This window comes from Sturnus vulgaris, chromosome 14 (genome assembly GCF_052056855.1).
Source record: "Sturnus vulgaris isolate bStuVul1 chromosome 14, bStuVul1.hap1, whole genome shotgun sequence".
Lineage (NCBI taxonomy): Eukaryota > Metazoa > Chordata > Aves > Passeriformes > Sturnidae > Sturnus > Sturnus vulgaris.
In genome coordinates, this window is record NC_142256.1 from 2,337,633 (window position 1) to 2,358,008 (window position 20,376).

Genomic DNA, 20,376 nt, shown 5'->3' on the forward strand with positions numbered 1-20,376 from the left:
GGAAAAAAAAAAAAGGGATCTCGACTTTGTCATTCCAAGTCAGATATAAAGGGATGTACGCTGCAGTGGGAATGCAGTGAGGTTGATTCACACACACATCTGGCTAAATGAAAACAAAGTTCTGGACTACGTTTATCCACCAGTGATCTTTTCAGCAACAAAGGGCCTGTGTAAAATTATTTGGGAGTTTTTACACAATTTCTTCAGCAGAAGCAGAACACAGAGGAAACCTCGAAGAGCCAGACAGATTTCTAGGTATGTTTATTAGATCAGGAATGCCACTGTCCAAGTGGTAATCAGGGAACAAATGCCATTACACGAGCTTTTCTCAGTGAAAGTCTAGACCAGTTCATTAGAAGCAGAGGCTGTTACTCCCTCCATTCCCTTGGAGTGACTCTGCCAACAGGTGAAAAGCCCCACTCAATATTAAGCTGTGTGAACACCTGTAAAGGGATAAAACCCAAGATTATTAACTCTGAAATCAAACGAACCTTTAGACATAAGGTTACTTTTATTTTTGTTTTCAATTCAGATTTCTTGTTATTAGAACACGACATCTCATTAATTTTCTAATTAAACAAGTGGAATATATTTATATTGAATAGTATTTAAATGTTTCAGTTTTCTGTTTCAAAATATCCAACGGTAGAAGAAGGAATCTGGAATGTAAAACCCCACCACCATATTGGTATTTTCATCTAGAAATTTTGCTGCTGAAAGCTGTACCTGTAGGGGTTTGAAATCCCAAGTAAAATAAAGAACACTTGTGTTTCTGATACATTTTCAAATCAGGCGATAAGGCTGAAGCAGAAATTTGAGCAACAACTCAAAACCCAGCTGGGAACTAAAAAGAACTTCCACCTCTATCACATCACTATTTACTTACATAAGAAGCTCCTCAATTCTGACCTAAATTTATTTCGAACAGGCAAAATCGACGCTTTTAAAGTTTGCAGCTCAAGCCACAAGAGAGCGGTGAAAAAAACCAACTTACATAGCCCCAGACAGCAGAGAACATAGCGGCTCCACCCAGGAGGACCATGGTTCCGTATTTATCGTGGAAGGTCGGCTCGTGCTTGCGGTGAGCTCGCCTGACTGCAGTGTGCTGGATGCCACGAGCTGGGTGTTAACGGGTACACAAATCAGCTCAAATAAAAGCTCAAACCATTCACAGTCCTCACCCCCCGCCAACAGAGAGGCAAGCGTTAGTGTTAAAAGACTAAAAATGCTGGGAAAATATTCGTTTGGATTTAGAACTCTGGAATGACTTCAAAACATGGGATATACACAAATACTTTAATTTTTTTTCAGCTCTCTTTCTCTCTAGAACGTTTTTCTTTAAGTCTAATTCCAGTTGAAAAAAATCCTCTAAGTTACCTTTTTCATTAATATGTTTTCTTTAGTATTACTCTTTTTTAAATAAAATATTCTGTTTAATGTTTAGCATTTTTAGATTTCTATATGCAAATATTTATCCTGGCAGTACGTGTACCCAAGCAATGTCAGGATGAAGCTCACCACCAAATTATGGGGTGAAGATAGCGGGTGTGGGTAACACCTGCCTTATTCCCTTGTGATTTTTGGAGGAAGGAAACTGAAATAATCCGTAGGCATGAGATAAATAATAGAGAAAAAAATACACAGTGATATTTTCAGACTACGTACATTATAAGTGTACACTATAAAAGGTACACTCATTAAACAGAAGGCAACAATGAAAAATCAAAGCAACAGCTACCAAAGTCAGATTGCCCATTAGTTGTGTACAAAACATCTGGTAAGTGGGTGATGTGCGCATAAAGATATTACAAAATAAAACCTTTTAATCTCAGGTCAATGATTTGCATTTTTACCCAACTGTGATTAGAGAAAATGATACTGCATCGCTCGCATGCTCTGTAAGGCTGCACAAGGCATTTTTTTAAACATAAAAAAGCCTGAGTATCTACTGAGACACGTTTATTTTAGGTAAACGTATTTTAAGTAACGTTTATTTTATCCTGCATCTCGGGATAAGCACATCGTGACCCACGACCAGAGGAACGGACACTGCGGGGTCTGTAAACTGAAGGGGTAACTTTAACCTTGACTCTTTGAGGGCTGGGTACTGATTACTCCTTATCACCGCACCTTACCAGGCCAGAATGTGCCTTTAGGTATTAGGGAAAGAAAGCACCAAGGAAATTAAGTCCTATGTCAAGAAGCAACTAAGAGACAAAAAAGGCTGAAAGAAAGAAAAAAAAGCGAGAGGTGGAGGACGCCAGAGCCGCTCGCAGCCCCTGAGGTGCCCTCACGACCCTCCCCGGGCGCACAGCGAGCTGGGGGCTGAGGGACAATTCCGCACAGGGGAGGGCACAAACCGGGGGAGACCCTCTGAGAAACCCCACACCCCGAGAGCCGGCCCCGTGCTTACCGACGAGGCTCTGCGCGGCCCTGGCCAGCGGGAACATGATGAGAGCCCAGCGCGTACCCTTGACGCCGGTGAAGAACAAAATGGTCGCGGCGGAAGTGGCGGCACGGCGGGGGCCTGTGGGTAACGCCGGGCTCCTCCTCGCTGCGGCGGAGCTCCGCGGCCGGGCCGAGCCGAGCTGAGCTGCCGGCTGCCTGGCTGCGCTCCTTCACCTCCTGAATACAAACGCGCTCTCTGTGAAGAACCAAGAGACGCGAAGAAGCGAGCACGGCGGTGACGACAGCGCTAAGTGAGTCCCGGTCAGGGCTGTAAACGCAGTGTCAGGATGGCCGAGTGGTCTAAGGCGCCAGACTCAAGGCGTTCCGCGCCTTCCCGCGGCGGGTTTGGGTGTTCTGGTCTCCGTATGGAGGCGTGGGTTCGAATCCCACTTCTGACACCACATTTTTTTCTCCCCCCCCGTGTCGGTTAACTTTTTCGAAAGCGCCGAGTTGAAAAAAATCTGGGATTTTAGTGCAAATAGAAACCAGAAATAATTTTGAAATAAAATGTGAAGCGTGAGTAAATCCGCCTCTCCCACTGGCGATTCTACATCAGAGCCTTAACGTACCACACACCTGCTGAGGCATTCCCCTGTGCATTTGGATTTTAACAATATTTTTAACACGTGCCCCAGCAATTTATAGCGTGCGTGTATAACATTGTCAGGAAAATTAATCCACAAACACCAGAGGTTTATGTCCAAAAAGGAGACAGAGGAGTCCTTTTTGCTTTATTCGAATGAAAGGAGAGGCCATGGGACATTCCCCTGGGATCTCTCCAATTTTTGGAGGACGCAGCCTCCTTTTTATCCTATTTTCCCGGCCGCATTTCCCTCTGTCTTTCCGCATTGGCTGAGGTACTTGAGAGGCACAGACGTCCCGGAACGCCCGATACCTGAAATTCCCCTCTAATGTATAACCCTTCCTTTTAATTTTTAATTCTTATAGAATTCATCGTTTTCTCCCGTTGCTTCTTTCATCTTTCGATATCCAATATCATTTATCAGCAGCCCTACAGTTTGTTTGTAAAGGGAAATATCTTTTTCCATTCATCAATCAGTGGAATCCATCCCATTGTCTCTTTTAGTTCTCAGTGCTAGCCTTATCCACCAGCAGATCCACAGCTCGTTTGTAAAGACAAATTCGACATTCCTCTCAAGATGAAGCGTGTATCTGAAGCAAGAAGGAGAACTTCATGCCACAGAGGGTGGCAGAGCACTGGAACCTAGCACTGCCTGCCTAGGCAAGGAATCCCCTTCTTTAGAGATACTCAAAACCCAGCTCCCAAGCATTTGTGTTGTTTCAAAATGTGGATTATGTAAACTTTTCTTAAGGAAAATATGTTCTCTGATCTTTGATTTTTGATGTACTTTGATATAGTTTGATCTTTGTATAGTTTCTGACCTAATCAACAAGGAAGGAGATTTAATCCACAAAACAACAGGTATCAAGTGATGATACCTCTAAGTGATGTCCAGATGTTGAAAAAATAATTATTTTTTGGTAGAACCGCCCTGTTAAGGTTCAGGGCTTGACATGTTTCAATTTTCTTAGGCTTAGGGGGAGGTTAACAAAGCTTGGGAAGGAGAATGCTGCCACTGATGGCAGACACAAAGAATTTACAGCCCACAAGGACATTTTGCAGAACTCCCAGGATAAGGAAGACACCAGCAAAGCCAACTCAGCACTGGGCTGAAATCAGTTCCAACTGGTGAAAGGGAATTCCAGTAGTACAGTTCCAGTCCAGTAGTACTTTTTAATGTGTTTTTCTTTTATTAGTGACTACAATAAATTAGAGGGAATGATTAGCTTCTGTTTTCTTTTTTTAGTAACAGTCCATTTTTTGGTTATATTTTTTATTTTTAATTAATTCTTTATCTTTTTTATTATATATTGGTTTACTTTTAAGGGAAATTCGTTTATTTCGGATTAAGTTTTTTTTAGTTCCTACCTCACTCTTCGTTGCTTTTTTTGCCTCTCTGTCTGTCAGCTTATTTCTTTCTTTTAATTCAGAGCTCACCTTTTGGTGTGCCTTAATATGCACGATTGCTACCTTCTCAGGTAGCTGAACTGCTTTTAGTAGTTGTATTATTTTTTTTTGTGCACGTTTGATGTTTTTCCTTTGCGAATTTAACAGTTTTCTTTTAAATAGTTTTGTGTGTGTGTACAACTTCAAATACATATTATGAGTTTGTATAAATATTTATTTTCTAATTTTTGCCATTTTTATCTTTTGTGTAGACGTTTCGACTCTATTATCTTTTTGCAGGTGGTGACTGCATATTTGGCATGTTTTTTATTGTTTTTTAATTGATGCTCTTATTAGTGAACTAGGTTTTTGCATCATTAAGGGGGATGTCTTTTAGGTTTGGGTGGCTGGAATCGGTGGCTTTGATGGTTTTTAGGTAGTTATGGTGTACTGGCTTTCCTTGGTTTTTACTGAGGAAAGAAGTTGGGTTGACAATGTTAGTTTACCACTATTTTTACATTATTTTGTTTTGCTATAATGGCTTGGTATTTCAGGAATCTTTGTGGGGAAAGCTAGTGGCCACCTTTTACTTTTAGCACTGCGGAAATTGTGTGAGACACTAGTACAGTTATTTTTTGGCTCAAAGGCTGAAATCACGACCATCAACCCACTGACAGAAGAGAAAGTCAGAGCATATGCACTAATTAGTATCAGAAGCAAAGAGAAGCATTGACCAATAGAAGATAGAATACTAATTAATCAGAAAACTACATTACTTGTATCCAGTGAAAACAAATTCCTATTTGTTAAAACGTATAAACAGTAAAAAGTTTTGAGAGTTGGCATGCTTTATTGGTGGAACACCACCGAGCACCCACGCTAGCACAACACTGATACAAATAATCAATCTCTGAGTGTGTAATTATTGGCTTGTTGCACACCGGGTAACGAATCCGGTATCTTAGTGAGCAATACTGTGTCACCTGCTCCGGGAGCCCCTGTCTCGGATGATCTCCAGAGGATGATCTCCTTCGAACCCTAAGGGTTCTGTGATGCAGCAAACACCAACCGCCGCCACCACGTCCGGGGGTCCCGCCACGCTTCCCTCCCTCAGGGCCCGCTCTCCCCTCAGGCCTCGCCCCGCCCACCCCTCGGGGCTCCACCAATGGCGCGGCTCCAGCTCGCCGCGCTCCCGCAAGCTCAGCCAATCAGAGACCGGCAGGGACGCTCGAGCCGGCGTCTCCACCAATCGGCATCGCGCGGGCGGGGCCTCACAGCCGGCGGGGCGGGGCGGGTGAAGCGGGGCGACCATGGCGGCGCTGCCGGGGCCGCTGCTGGCGCTGATGCTGCTGCTGCTGGCGGGATGTGGCGGGCCCGGCGCCGCGGGGCAGAGGCGGAAGGAGGTGGGTGAGACTCGCCGGGAGCCCCCGCGCCGCGCTGGGGCGGTTTCTCACTGAGCGGGACGAGGGCAGGACCGGCCAGGGCCCGGCGGGGTGGCCTGGCCTCACCCCGGGTCCGCGCCCTGAGGTTCGGCCGGCTCTGAGGGGAGTCCCCAGGGAGGGAAGGTCCTCGTTTCCCGGTTTTTCAGTTCTTGTTAGGAGCACTGTACGAGTGTTGTTTTCCAGTGTATGGGATTTGCGCGGGCGGGGATGCGTGGTCTGGTTTTAGTCACTAAGGTGCAACTTACTTCCACACACTCGACCTGCAGCGTTTGGAAATATCCTTCTGTAGACGTGTGTATGCTTGTGTCAGTTGTAAGTCAAAGAAGAATAATTTATTATTATTGTCATGGCGAGATTCTTGGGACTGCCCTGTGCAGGCTCAGGAGTTGGACTTTGATGCTCCTACTGGCACCCTTCCAATTCAGGATATATTATAATTATTTCCTCTAACGCATTTATCTGAAGAAGGGTGTTAATGAGTCGAGAAATGATTAATGATAAATGGAACATTTGTGTGTTTCTCAAACTAATGCCTCTTCTTGTAATATTATAGAACTAATTGTCTCCTTTTTGAGTAATATTTTAGTGTTGAGCAGTCCTGGGTTTTTCAAATATGTTCTGAATTATGGGGTTTTTCTCTAGCAGTGCTGAAAATGAAACGTTGAGGTTGGTTCCATCTCTGGTGTTGATTCCACTGCCACAATTTTTGAAAGCTGAAGCAGTTTGATGCTGAGTATAGAAAAAAGTTTGTGTAGGGGATGGAGGTGGTTGGTACAGCTGAAAGAAATCCTGCAGCTACTGTGAGGAAGAGCTGAGGGTCTTCAGCAGCCTGGTCATGCTGAGTGCTTAAAGCTGTGCGTGTTAATAGGTGGTTGAAGCTAATGAGTTATGTTAACATAATGACAGTCAGAAGCTTCTGTGAATGCCTTGCAGAATGTTACTGAAGTATCACATCCCCTGGGTGGTGGTAGGAAAAGCACTGCAGATATTTGTTGCATCAAATCTAAAAGCTTTTAAAACTCTATTGTGAGACTGGTAAAAAACCCAAACCAACCCAACAATGTTGCTGTGCCTTGATTTTCAGATGGTGTTATCAGAAAAAGTGAACCAGCTGATGGAGTGGGCCAGTAAAAGATCTGTGATCCGAATGAACGGAGACAAATTCCGGCGCCTCGTGAAGGCACCTCCCAGAAACTACTCAGTGATTGTGATGTTCACTGCTCTTCAGCCTCACAGACAGTGTGTCGTGTGCAAGTATGAGCTCTTTTAGTCCTAAACTAGAACTTGAAATTCACCTGATGCTTTGTAGGAAGCTAAATTTAAGAACAGGGTTGAACTTTGACACACGTGGGAGGAATATCCTTGGGCAAGTTACAGTAGGATTGCCTTTGCAATTTAATGTGTGGGAATATGTGTGTAATGTGTTTGTGAGGAAACAACATAATCCTTATCTCTCTCCTGAAATAATCCCTGCTTTGCAGAAACAGTGTTTATTCTGGAGAAAAAGACAGTGAAAGCTCAACTTTCCTGGCACGAGCTGCTGAAGAAATTTTTGTAGAATTATTGCTGGCCACGGAGCTTAAATGTTGTTCTTAATTAATATGTTGCTTGGCACTTCTTTACAATGCCAATATACTGGATCCTAAACTATATTACAGCTTTTGTGTATTAATCTGGAGGTGGCAGAGGTCTCTAAGGGTGATTTTTGTACCTAGTCCTTTGAAATTATTGGTTTCCCACCCTCTGACCTGGAAGAAAGGGCACACCTGGCCAAATTTTGGTGCTATGTGGACTTGCAAATCATGAGCAGCTGGGTTCCATTTCACCTTTCAGTTAGAAATTGCCTCAGCTTGTAGTAGTGGACTCAACAAATCTTGCCCTTCCGTTTAAAAAAGCAGGTGCCAAATCTTCACCTGATGGTAGATGAGTGTCTGTGCTTAAATTATTTCATTACCACTTAAACTTTCTTTTGAACCCTAGAAAATTAATGGGGTGGGTGGGTACAGCTCCCTCAGCTGCTTTATAACTCATGCTGTGGACAAACCCATGACACAAAAATCTCACTTGGTGTGTTTTCCAGGCAAGCTGATGAGGAATACCAGATTCTGGCAAACTCCTGGAGGTATTCCAGTGCATTTACCAACAAGATTTTTTTTGCTATGGTAGATTTTGATGAAGGCTCAGATGTGTTTCAGATGGTAAGGTCTTTTTCTGTTCTAACATTGTTTTTAGTTTGGGTTTTGGGAAGGAAGGTAAAGGTGTTAAATGATTTAGTGTTGCAGTGAACAAAGGAATGAAAAGTTAAAAGCTGTCACTCATGGAATGATGGCCTGAGCATGTTGGTAGGAATATTAACAGAACTGACAGATATGGAATAGGTACAAGGAGTGAATTGGTTTCTTTGATCTTTGACTTTTTTCCCCCGAGTTTGTCTCCTGTAATAACTTATGGTGGAATTCTTCTGTGGTATATGAAGAGGCAAGACAGAAAGCATTGATGTCATTAGGAGCAGCTATTACAATCTTTAGGTTACTAGAGAATGATAGATTAGGTTTTTGGTATGGGTTGACTAATTTCTTTTCAGTCATTTTTCTCTTCTATTAGCATTGTGTGACCACGGATTTTTTTCTCCAGCTATGAGAACATTCTATGTACCCTTACAATTGTAGGTCACATTATTAGTTCATTACAGTCTTGCAGAAGTTAAGTTTTTTTAATGGGATACTAATCTCTATTTTACAGCTACATAGTTTAGGCAGTGATACTTTATTAAATGGAAGCTTTTGAACTTGGAAGTTGAAGAGAGATGTCTTTTTATTACTCTTGTTAATTTTTTCCTTAGTGTTACATTAAAAATGCATTTATCAAGCTATGGCCTTCCTAGATTTTAGAATCGTATATTGCAAATTTCTTTATCAAAAGTAGAATTTGGAGAAGAAACAGATTCCAAAAAATGTTCATGAAATACAGAAATGCAAACTGCGTGCTACCTACTGTTTTTTGGTTTTTTTAAAAGTCATGGCCATTAAATCAAAGAGCTAACTTTTCTGATTTAGTAACAATATTGCAAGCTAGAAATGGCCTAGAATTGTGTTACTAAATACTCCTTTCATGGGCTATATCCTCTGTGAACTCTCTCCCTGCAGCTGAACATGAATTCTGCCCCCACCTTCATTAACTTCCCTGCCAAGGGGAAGCCCAAGCGGGGGGACACCTACGAGCTGCAGGTGCGGGGCTTCGCAGCAGAGCAGCTGGCACGCTGGGTGGCCGACAGGACAGACGTCCACGTGAGTCCAGACACTTCCCTCATCCCTTTCCTGTGCAGGGCCAGCCCCCCTTCCCTCATCCCCTCCTCGTGCAGGGCCAGCCCCCCTTCCCTCAGCATCCTCTTTGCAGGGCTATTTGGGAAACCTCACTTGGATTCTGTGCCTCCTGAGCTGCTCTAAAGAGCTCGTCTACAAAATCTAGTTCAGACACATGGCTGCATCTTTCAGTTTCCATACAGTCTCTGTGCTGGTATTTTGTATAATTTAATTCTCAAATATTTAAGAAGATGGTAAAACTCATCTCCTTCCTTCTTGCTTTCTGTTCCTGAGGAAGAAAAACAATCTCCAAATTATTGAACAGGGTAAAGTTGTGTAAAACTGAAGTTACAGATTGGTCGACGAAGCATTGCTGACTTCCTAAGTCAGATTTACACGGAAAACGTGTGCAATGTTTTTTCCACTCAATGTATTGTGGGTTTTTTTTAGCAGGAGTGCAGGTATAATGTATAATCCTACTGAGAGAAAATATCTGTCCCTGTTCAGATCCGTGTGATAAGGCCACCAAACTATGCTGGACCCTTGATGCTGGGGTTGCTGCTGGCTGTCATTGGAGGCCTCGTGTATTTACGGGGCAGCAATCTGGATTTTCTTTATAACAAAACTGGCTGGGCCTTTGCTGCTCTGGTGAGTAATCATGACTCTTGTCTCCCTGTATTGAGTTTTGTAGCAGTTCCAGTTTTTAGAAGCTTCTGTATTTCAAGAGTCTTAAAGCTGGTAGGGGAAAATGAAGTACAGTTAATTTTACTTTTTGGTAGATCGGTGACATTATATGGTCTTAGTCCTTTCTGTTCACTGAATGCTTGATTAGATGCCTTTTGTACAAAGATAAAGTGGGACAATTTTTAGCCTGTGTTCCAAACCAGTACGTTTTGGTATGAAGTAAAAAGATATCAGGTTAAAACAAAAATAAAAGAGAATCCTTATTTAATAGTTTCTTCTTTCCTTTGCAGTGTTTTGTGTTAGCAATGACATCAGGCCAGATGTGGAACCATATCAGAGGCCCCCCCTATGCTCATAAGAATCCTCATACAGGACAAGTGGTGAGTGTTGCCTTCACTTTCCTTTCTGGATTTCTGTTGTATTTCTGCAGAATAAGGCTGATACTAAGAGACAGATCAGAGTGCCAGTTCTGCTTTTGGCTTCTCTGTGAGTGAGACCAACCTCTCCTGCAGTGAGCAGGCAAATCAACAGGTCTTGCACATGTGTTGTATTTCTAATGGTGAAGGCATCCCAGTGGTGAAGGTATGATAGTTCTAAATAGCTTACAGCACAATAAAGGTATTTATGGGTTGAGTCTTACATGCTAAAAATCCTATTGCTGAGCCTGGCAATTATGTTTTAACCTGGTCTTGTTAACTCATAGGCTCATCTAATTGCTTCCATGTAAAACCTTTTATACTGAAGATTCTTGAGGTAAATTAATATCCAGTGACCTCAGTTTTATGAAATCTCTTTCTTGGGAAAAATCTCTTTTTAATCTAATTTGAAATATACTGCTCTGTTTATAACATAGAATGAGATGCACTGTAGAAGTAGTTACAGTGTTCTGAGAGCATTGCATCTGCTCAGGTGCTTAGACACCACATACTGGCTTTTCTTATGGTTTTACTCAGGGAATTAATTTGGTGAAATGTCCTTTTGTGCCTGGTTAGGTGGATCAGACCCACTGTGTTCTTCTGTAGAAAGTGGATATGACTTTTTCCTGTTTAGATATGACACCATAACCATAATTTGATGTCCCATAGGGATTTAAAAAATGGTATTTTTCCCACAAATTTCAATTTTTCTGTTAACCCAGAAGTGGAGAAGATTTCACATGCTCGGTTCTGGAGCCAAGTGGGTTGGGTTCACACACAGATTGAAGGGATTGCCCTAAGCTAAGCAGCAGTGTACACAAGCTAAGAATATCAGTCTGGGAATGGATCAGATTTGGATCTCATTAGGATGCAGGAGGGCCTAATCTCGTGGGATTTTGCTCAGCTGGACTGAGAATCTGGACCACAAAGGTTGTAACTGCACTTGCACTTCTGTACAATCTGAATGAGGCTGATGGTGCATGGTAATAGAAGAAGAATCTTTGTTTCTGTTGCAGCTCCCTCAAAAATCAGTGATCAACAGCTGAAATAATTCATGCTCCAACTTCTGCTCTCTCCTGAAAAAAACAATGCAAACCCCAATTCCAGGCTCTGTAGCTGTTGTTAATCAAGTCAAAGTTATCTCCAGTCTTTTCTAAATTTAATTACTCTTTGTCTCTTGCAGAATTATATCCATGGAAGCAGCCAAGCCCAGTTTGTGGCAGAAACACACATAGTTCTGCTGTTCAGTATCCTTCCTGGGAGAAGCATGTGGTTGGTGACAGTTTTTTGGTCAGCAAACACTGCTGCCTTTTCTGTGGTGCTTTGTCATGGCTGTAATTGCCACCTAACACTGATGCAGAGGCTTGTAAAACCTTTTTGCACTGGCAACTGTGCTTTTCCTGTGCCTCTGATCTTTAAGTTGAATGGAAAAATATTTACTGCTTTCTCACCTTCTTAATTACCAAGCTGAATAAATCACTGAAGCTTGGATCTCTGTGGAAACAGAAGATTCTTCAGGATACTCTCTGTTCCTCTGTGCATATCTCTTTTCAATGTCACTTATTTCTTGCTTTGGTATTGAATTCACTCCTCAATCACTGATCTTTTATTTACCTTCTTATAATCTTACCATTTGTTCCTACTAATGATGCAGAATTTTGCTTGCTGTCAAGAAAGGCAAGTGGAAACTTTGAGAGCTTTTACCTTTCTCATTCGTACAAAAGATAATTCTTTGGGGTCATAAAAATACATTAAGATTCAATGTTCTGTTTTTCTATTCCCACATGTATGTTTTTGATCCATCATTTGTAACCTTTGTAATTTCTGGCTGGAACTTTTCTTCTGTGTCTTGTCACCTGTATCAGCATTCCTTTATTTTTTTATTCAGGACCTTTTCTAGTATTTAATTTTTAAACTTAAAACAGACACCTGGAGAAGAACTTGTGATCTTTTTCTATTACTGTACTTTTGATCCACTTGTCAAATTCCAAGTGGAAACTTTTGTTGATGTTTTTGTCTTAATGCTATCCATCACACTATGAAACCAACCCACCCATTGCTGGAGACATTTTAAATTATTACGTTGGTGAGGTTTCTGTGGGTTTAAGTCACTTTCCTCCTATGCTGAAGGTGGGCTGTGTCTGAAGTGAAAGATCCCTGATGGTCCTGATGCAGTCAATGAGAATTATTTTTCCTTTCAGAGGGAGACTTGGGACTGGACATATGTAGTGAAATGGAATGAGATCTTTGGGAATTCTGTCTTTTGTTTCACTGGATTCACCACATTGCTTTGCTAGGATTCATTCTTGGCAAATACCAGACCTTTTGTGTTGTCTGTTCCTCTTTAATTTTACGATCTTTAATTTTTTTTTTAATTGGAAGAATTAGAAAAGAAATATTGCCGCTTGAAAGACTGCCTGTTGGATTAAATACTGCCTGTGTTTTATTTGTTCTGTTGGCTGAGTGAATGCAGAAGCTGAATTCCTTTGGGAATTTTTCAGTGGAGAACAGCAGTAGGAGTGGACCAAGCTCTTTTGGGAGGAATGCTGCTTCATAACAAGCTGAGATAATAAATGCACATTTTAAATTTTGCCTGAAGACATTCCAGATTATATTTTAAGCTTTGCATTTATTTTCACTTAAAATCTGACATTATGAATGTCTTTCAGTTGTTCTTTTTTCCCCCCCCATAGTTTCTGATTTGACTGGGAAGTCTTTGATTTTTCCAGTGAGTTTTAATGCCCCGGGTATGGGAGCTGAAATGAGGGGGCTGGGAGTGTTGTTTTGAGTCCATTGTCCGTTGTTGGTTTAGCCTTAAACAGCATTTGTAGATGGTGGAGTTACTTTAGGAATGGTCCTTCTCCACGAAGCTGCTACTTCTGACATGGATGTGGGGAAAAGAAAAAGTAAGTACTGATACTTTTCTGTGAGGGTTTTTGATACACATTTAACAGAAATGCTTTTGCACTGGGGGTTTTGTTCACTCCCCAGCTCTAAGCTGGGAATCATTTGGATTTTTGACAGTTTTTGAGGTTGCTTAGCAAACTGGAAGATAAACTCAAATCCTTTTGGCAGATGGAGAGAGATAAAGATGCTTTGCAGTGTTTTGCTAGTAAGAGGGAGAAGAAGGGACTTCTTCTCCAAAGCATTTGTATAAAATTGATGTAAAATTGGTGTTAATTTCATATTTTCAACAATACGAATAGAGGCCTCGTGACCAAATCTGTAAATATTGCAGAAAGCTTTGAAAACCTGAGTCACTGGGGTGTTTGCAGGGGCAGCTGTCCCATCACTGCCTCTCCCTGTGCATCTCTTGCAGTTATGTGCATTGCTGGCATTGGCTTAGTGGTGCTGTTCTTCAGCTGGCTGCTGTCTGTCTTCAGATCCAAATACCATGGCTACCCCTACAGGTAAGTCAGGCTGGGGCCCAGCAGCCCCTGCTCTCCTGGGCTTTGGGTACAGCTACAGCACTGGAGCTCTGCTGGCTCATTTGCAGGAAATACTCTTCTAAAAATGCTCCACTGGTTTCTCAGAATAGCAATATTGGTTGATAAAATCAGCAGAAATAAGAGCCTTTCATGGATATCATGATTTCTCAATTTAGCCAAAGCAAAGATTGTCAACTGTCCTTTTCACCCCATTGCATGTTATAAAATACTTCTATTTTCAGAATATCTCAGCCAGTTTCTATTGCCAACAAATGTATTTTTCCCCCTATTTTTTTCTTCCATATTCGTACATCTTCATTATTAATCCTTCTTTGTGAGAACAGGGAGGGTGCCTGATGCTTTAAAGGTGCCTACATTTGGGGATTGCTTGTGTAAGGAGTCTGATACTGTTCATTGATCACTTCTTGTATGTCTGACTGATACAGATACCTTAGGTGTGTTTGCTGGCTTTTATGCATTTTGAAGCAATAAGTACATGTTGAAGGATCAGTTTCTAATGATTTCACCATCTGCAATGAGCTGAATTTGTCTAAAGCTAAACCCATAGGTATTGTGCCCTCTCTAAGAGAAATGTGTTCTTATTTAAAAATACCTAGATAATAAAATCTGTTATTTTATGAAGAAGCTCTTAAGAGCAAAAGACAGCTGAAATTTTTCTTTTTGATAACTGGTCAGCTTTTATTCTGATCTCTGCAACAATCTTAGATACTCCTGCTGACTTTATTGTAGGGAATATGTAGTTGTTTCTGGTTTTGAGTTTTTAGAAACTCCTTTTTAAGTGACTTCACAGCTGCTTTTGTTGTAGGAGCATCAGGCCCATTTCTCATTCTGATTTTCTTAGCATTTATAAAAGCTAAGTGGAATGTTGCACGCTTTTGTTTCTCATTAAATTAATAAGAATGTTTTTTATTTTGCTCTTTGCAGTTTCCTAATGAGCTAAAGGATTCCAGAGTCTGTAACATCAGCAAAGTGGAGACTCTGAAGGTGGATGTGGTGGAATGAGGAGTTCAACGTGTGTGGTTTGTGCTACCTCTGCTTACACTGAGACAGTTAAACACTGAACCAAAGACAATGTAGTGCCTTAAATACAGCAAGCAATTTGCTCTGAAGGACACAGAGTGTTAAGATGCAATCTCTCTTTCATAAGCTTTACATCTTCTTGAGCAACTCTACTGCTAGCAAAATTCAGAACGTAATGCTTAAAACTGCATTTCCATGGACTAACTAGAAACGGTACTTTCAATTCACTTGGATCATCTGTTTACCATATTTCTTTTTCCCTTGAATTTTCACCTTATTTCCTGTTTGTGCATAGCAGGTGACAGCAGCTTCTCTGTCCTGACTTTTCATGGTTGAGGAAACAGCTTCATGTACCTGGAAATCTTTTCCTTCAGCCTGTTTGCAGCTCTTGGAGCATGCTCCAGGTTCCGGTGTGGAATGTGCATATCTTAGAGCTGTGTCTCATTTTTGAGAAGAGTTATTAAATGCTGAATGATGCAAGAGGTTGTTTCACAGATGAAGGGGCAGTTTTCAATTTGTGGAATGGAGTTATTAATTAATTAATTTTTTCTTTGCTGAATGCTGAAACTGCAATGTTTAAGTTGTAAACTTTGGCTCAGAGCTGGAAAAAAAATTCTTAGACTGGCCAACACTCACACTCTTAAAAATACCAACCAAAAGTACAAATATAACTATCTATGTGTTGCATGAATTCAAAGTTGCTAATTTACTTTCTATTTTCTGCTTAGAGCCCTGGCAAACCAGCAGATACCAGATGTGTGGTCACTGTATAAGTTCTTGCATTCTCCACTTGTTTTCTCCATGTTTTTATCCTTTGGGCAGAGATGTCTTCCCCCAGGATAAATGTTACCCCAGAACTCCTTTGATAGCCTTACAACTGAATGCATGTGCTGCTTGCTCTCTCCTTTTGTTCTCTCACCTCACAAAGATACTTTGCCTTAAGAATTCGTGAGTGGAAGACATTGTGCCTCAGCAAAAACTGTTGTGCAGTTGAGCAGTTGTACTACAGGAAATCCTTGCAGCCTGATTCAGTAACGCTTCCTTCCGTAGGCTCTGGTGGCCTTAGAGGTTTGGAATCAGAGATATTTTTGTCTCCTGCTTCTGCCTCTCCTCTCTCAAGGGGTTACAGAATCTGGATGTTTGAAATTGAATCTCGGAAAGGATTGTATCACTCCAAGTAGAATGTTATTCTTATGCAGTTTTGCTAAATTAATACACATCTCAAGTGCCTTAACTTCACTAATTTTGTTGTTGGATGTTCAACTCGTTGAGATGCATTTTTCTATGCCATATAGAACGATGAGCCTTAGTGGAATGGATAAATGGTGTGCCTGACTGGATTTTGGACAAGTTTCAATAAAACTTTTTAGTCTAATCCCTGCTCCTATGTCTTTTGAACTTTGACATAAAACAAACCGACCTCTTTTCTTCCACTGTTGTTTCAACATGTTCATCATAGCCTGTCTGTATAAAGTAACCTGAGTATGGGTGAGTAGACTGGATTAGTAGCCTGTATGTGTTTATGTGGAGAATTACAACCCAGAATGTCAGCACTAGAGATGCTCATGTAGCCAACTGATAGCATAAAGAGTACATGATTTTGGCTTCTCTTTGACAGCTGTCATGCAGTGAAAATCTTGGATTCCTGGAGTTCTAGACAGATCAACTCCCAGCGTTTCTGGAGGTGGAATCTTGTTAGCACTATAGATTTGCCTGGAACAACTCAGCACTGCTGTACTTGTGGCTTGCCTTCCTGCCCAGTTGATAAAATGCTTCCCATAAACTTTTTCAGTTATAATTTATTCTGTCCTTCTAAAACCATCCAGATCTATATTGTCTACATTTAAACAGTGGCTCCTCATGCAGGTGGGTGCTGGAGTCATGTTAGCCTTCCACTTGAGGGGGGCCACGATGTTGAGAGAGTTTGGAATTTTCCTCTTTTGTTTTTCTTTTTCCCCCGTGCTGAGATGAAAATGCTCTTTTCTTCCAACAGTTTTTCTGCTCTCTAGGCTGAAACTCAAGTGCATGGAGGAGGGAACAGGTGTGGTAGTGGAGCAGAAGATGGAGTGTTTGCAAGGACCAGTGGCAGGTTTAGAGAGGATGAATTCTGATAAGGTTTGACTTGGGCAGAAGTTGAGAGATAATGGCTAGCTCTAATTGGTATCCAGGGTGATTCTCTGGGCCAGGGGCACTGGCAGTGGCTGGTTAATATAACACAGCTGGGGCCAGCAGAACAAAGGTGGACAAGGAAATGCATTTGAGACCTGCTGTGGGGAAACTGGGAATTGCTGAGGAATCTCCTTTAGAAAGTGAATCATTAAATAGCTCAGGACTGCCCTAAAAGCTCACCTTGAGAGAACACTTGTGATAAAGGGAGGAAATGGTGTATTCTGCAGCTGAAAGTGGACTCTCTGGTTTTGTTAATGTGGCTGGCCTCAGTGAATGATGCTTTTTTCTGCTTTTGAGAAGGAGCTGTGGTGTACTGAGAAGATATTTTGGAGCTAGAAATAATTTAGGGAGCTTTCTGCACCGAGCACAGGACAAGACAGTAAATGTAAATTGATTCATCTGTGTAATGGTTTGCATTATGTACAATTTACTGGATGTTCCTGCCTTCAAACCATTCTAGTGTTCAGCACAGAATGTGATTTTCATGTGGCCCTGGCACAGGGTGCTCAGAGAAGCTGTGGCTGCCCCTCAATCCCTGGAAATGTCCGAGGCCAGGTTGGACAGGGTTTGGAGCACTCTGAGACAGTGCAAAGTGTCCCTGCCCATGGCAGGGAGAGCTTTAATGTCCCTCCAAACACAAACCATTCTGGAATTCTGTGGTAGTGGTGCCTGGTGGTCATGCCTGCAGCTAAACCTTTTACAGCTGCTCCATGAGCACCTTCTCTTCAGGGCCAGAACTGCCCTGTCCTCCATCAAGGTGTGCTCAGCTCTGCATCTGCTGTGCTCTTGGTGCTTATGCAAATAACCCTAATTAATCCCCTGCTGGTGATGGCCATGAGTTAAGATTTGGCCATGAGGGTGAGAACAAGTTCAGCCTCTTGGCAGACAGGGGGGTGGCCGTGCTTGCTTGGGGAATATGATGAGATGATGGCTGGCTAGGGACTTCAGGAGGAAGATGCAGATGCTTTTATAGTCACAACCACTGGAAGTGTAAGCAGATGTACAGCAAGATTTGTTCTGAGCCCTGTTCAAAATATGTAAAAGCATAGCAGGGATTTTTTGATTCCCAGCAAATCAAAGTTGGAGTTTAATAAGTACTGAAGAAAGTCAGCTTAACTTTCAAAACATTTGGAACATGCAAAGAGAATCAGATATGTGAGTGGCTTCTGCTTGTTTGAATATGCTGCCCATGACATCAGATGATGCCAAATTGTGGCATCCTGTAGCCAAACTTGTTTGGGAGAGAAGAACAGTCTGTAGTGTTCCTCCAGGGGCACGTTGGCAGTGGTTTGTGGTAGTTTGTTTTAAAAAATACCAATTCTATAATAGAAAAATACTTCAACTGAAATCAGATTATTTAAGAAGTTAAAATTTCCAAGTACTTCCATCTGCTGTGAGAAACAATTCTCACAAAGGATTTGAGAAAGTACTGGAACTTGGTTTCTGTGTTGGACCTTGGTAGTTGCTATTTTCTCGGGCTGGAAAAGTCTAATTCTCAACTGCAAACCACTGCTCAAGTGACTCCACACCATTCCTCTGGACTTTCCTAAGAGGAATAGAGCAACAGCAGTACAAAGAACAAACCCAGGCCCTTGAGTGAGCATCATCTGTTTTCACTTTTATCATGCTTTTTGTCTGAGGAATAAGAGAGTTTTATTGCACATAACCTGTTCCAATTAACAGCTCAGATCTTGATCATTCCTACAAAATTAATTTCAGCATAGCCTTTTATTGGTCTGGATTAATTGTGCTACTTTTATCACAGATAATAATATGAAAGAGATGTATATGTAGTTTGTATTTCTAGGTCAGGAGCACATCAAGTTATTAAAATATCCTCTTGTCAATTGATAGCTATAGATGTCTTTCAGCCATGTTCCTTAAAAGTAGGGTAATACGTACTTAAGAAAACTAATTGCTGTCATTATGGAGAGAAACAGTGGCTGTGCTGGCACTCTGCAGTGGCTTGTCCTGCATGCTGAGCTCTGAATCCTGACTCTGCCAAGCCTGCTGGAGCAGGGGGATGTGCTGGGGAAACTTAACTGGGTGCAGGTCTGCTGGATGTGAACTGTGTTTCCCTGCAGATGCACTCATGATCTGCCTGTACACAGATTTCAGTGTACAAAAAGATTCTGTGCTTCTCCAATCTGTTTTTTGACAATGTCATGATAATGTCAGGTTTTTGTCTTCTGGAAGCATTGGAAGCATTTCCATTTTTACTTTATCTCGACCTTTTCTCACAGTAGGTTTCCTTTCTCATCTGTGACTTCAGCTAGAAGTTATGAACTGGAGGCAATTAAATTTGAGTTTTTAAACTGCTTTCAAATACCTTCCCCAAGGAAATAGTGAAAGAATAAAATATTAGAGAGCAATAGTAATAAATCTATGTTATTCTAAATCAGTGGGATATTACTTGGTAATGCTGACTAAATCCCTTGAGGAGGAAAACGAATGTTTTGTGTTCCTATTTTAATCACACAGTTGGGATCCTAATGCAGAACTAAGACTGGGTAATACTTCCTGTTTCCTTCATCTCACTGGTGGCAGAACACCTAGAATGGCTTTTTGCAATTTTTAATGGAATTTGTCACAGTTAATATGGATTTTTTTCTCCTCCTTAAATCGAGTGAGAAGGCAGGTAATGCTTTGATCTTCTCCAACACGAGACAGAGTTTGGTAAAAAAGCTGCTGCCAAATCTGCTCTCTGCTATTACTGAATTCAACAGATACAGGGTACAGGTTTTGGGTAAAATTCTACATTCTAAAGCAAATTGTGTTTAGACCTGTTTGGAGAATTTCCCTGGGAGATGTGAAAGCTTGGATGTGCTGAAGTGTGAAAGTGCTGTTGGCTCAATTATCACAGAATGAAATGGGTGTTAGGGGTGATTTGCTTGGGTATTTTCTCATGTTTCATACGTTGCTTTATGAAACCAGTTTAGTAGGTACATTTTTTCTTTAGTTTCTGCAGGAAAATATATTAATTTCAAAACTGTTTTTCTTTACAGTAAGTGGCTAATACCTTTCACCTGTTTCAGATTCTGTGTGATACTGAGCTTGGCTTTGGTGGTCTGTTCTGTTTTGGTCCTGTGTGGTGATGGAAGCTCACACACAACTCCAGCCTGCTGCATTCAGTCATCTTCTCACAAAAGCCTGCAACAACTTTCCCTTGAAGAGGGCTGCATTCCAATCCTCCTCCTTTCATTCACAACATTCTAACATCTGACAGGAGTGTAGAAGCTGCTAGTACCAGCAGGGAAAATTGTCTTGGAATACTTCGGTGTAGCTGCCAATGAGGCATTTCCTTATCTAGAGAATTTTCTGATCAAAAAGGAAAAGTTGTTGCCAAGCTGGGCTGAAGCTGCCCCGGGCAGAGTTACTTGGGGCTGCTCACCTTGAGCCTGTGTGTGGTTTAGGTTATCCCTGTCTTGCTGTCCTTGTGCTTGGGAAACTCTGCTCCCAAGCTCGCTCGTGGGCTTG

The 20,376-nt window shown here is 41.6% G+C and overlaps 2 protein-coding genes and 1 non-coding gene across 3 annotated transcripts; 2 read left to right on the plus strand and 1 right to left on the minus strand.

The window, feature by feature from the left end:
• Window positions 1-244: 244 nt before the first annotated feature.
• COX7B (cytochrome c oxidase subunit 7B) lies at window positions 245-2,701 on the minus strand. The gene is made up of 3 exons (XM_014877108.2): window positions 2,414-2,701; window positions 995-1,119; window positions 245-443 (listed from the first exon to the last, which is right to left on the minus strand). The coding sequence occupies exons 1-3, from the start codon at window positions 2,448-2,450 to the stop codon at window positions 369-371; spliced, it is 237 nt and encodes a 78-aa protein (XP_014732594.1). The 5' UTR covers window positions 2,451-2,701; the 3' UTR covers window positions 245-368.
• Window positions 2,702-2,729: 28 nt separating this feature from the next.
• TRNAL-CAA (transfer RNA leucine (anticodon CAA)) lies at window positions 2,730-2,846 on the plus strand. The gene is made up of 2 exons: window positions 2,730-2,767; window positions 2,801-2,846. It is a non-coding gene; the product is annotated as a tRNA-Leu (tRNA).
• Window positions 2,847-5,684: 2,838 nt separating this feature from the next.
• On the plus strand, window positions 5,685-16,105 carry MAGT1 (magnesium transporter 1). Its single transcript, XM_014877107.2, has 10 exons — window positions 5,685-5,820; window positions 6,944-7,113; window positions 7,940-8,057; window positions 9,006-9,146; window positions 9,669-9,809; window positions 10,136-10,225; window positions 11,445-11,508; window positions 13,093-13,167; window positions 13,581-13,671; window positions 14,635-16,105. Exons 1-10 carry the CDS (start codon window positions 5,728-5,730, stop codon window positions 14,648-14,650), a joined length of 999 nt encoding a protein of 332 aa, XP_014732593.1. The 5' UTR covers window positions 5,685-5,727; the 3' UTR covers window positions 14,651-16,105.
• The last annotated feature ends 4,271 nt before the right edge of the window (window positions 16,106-20,376 follow it).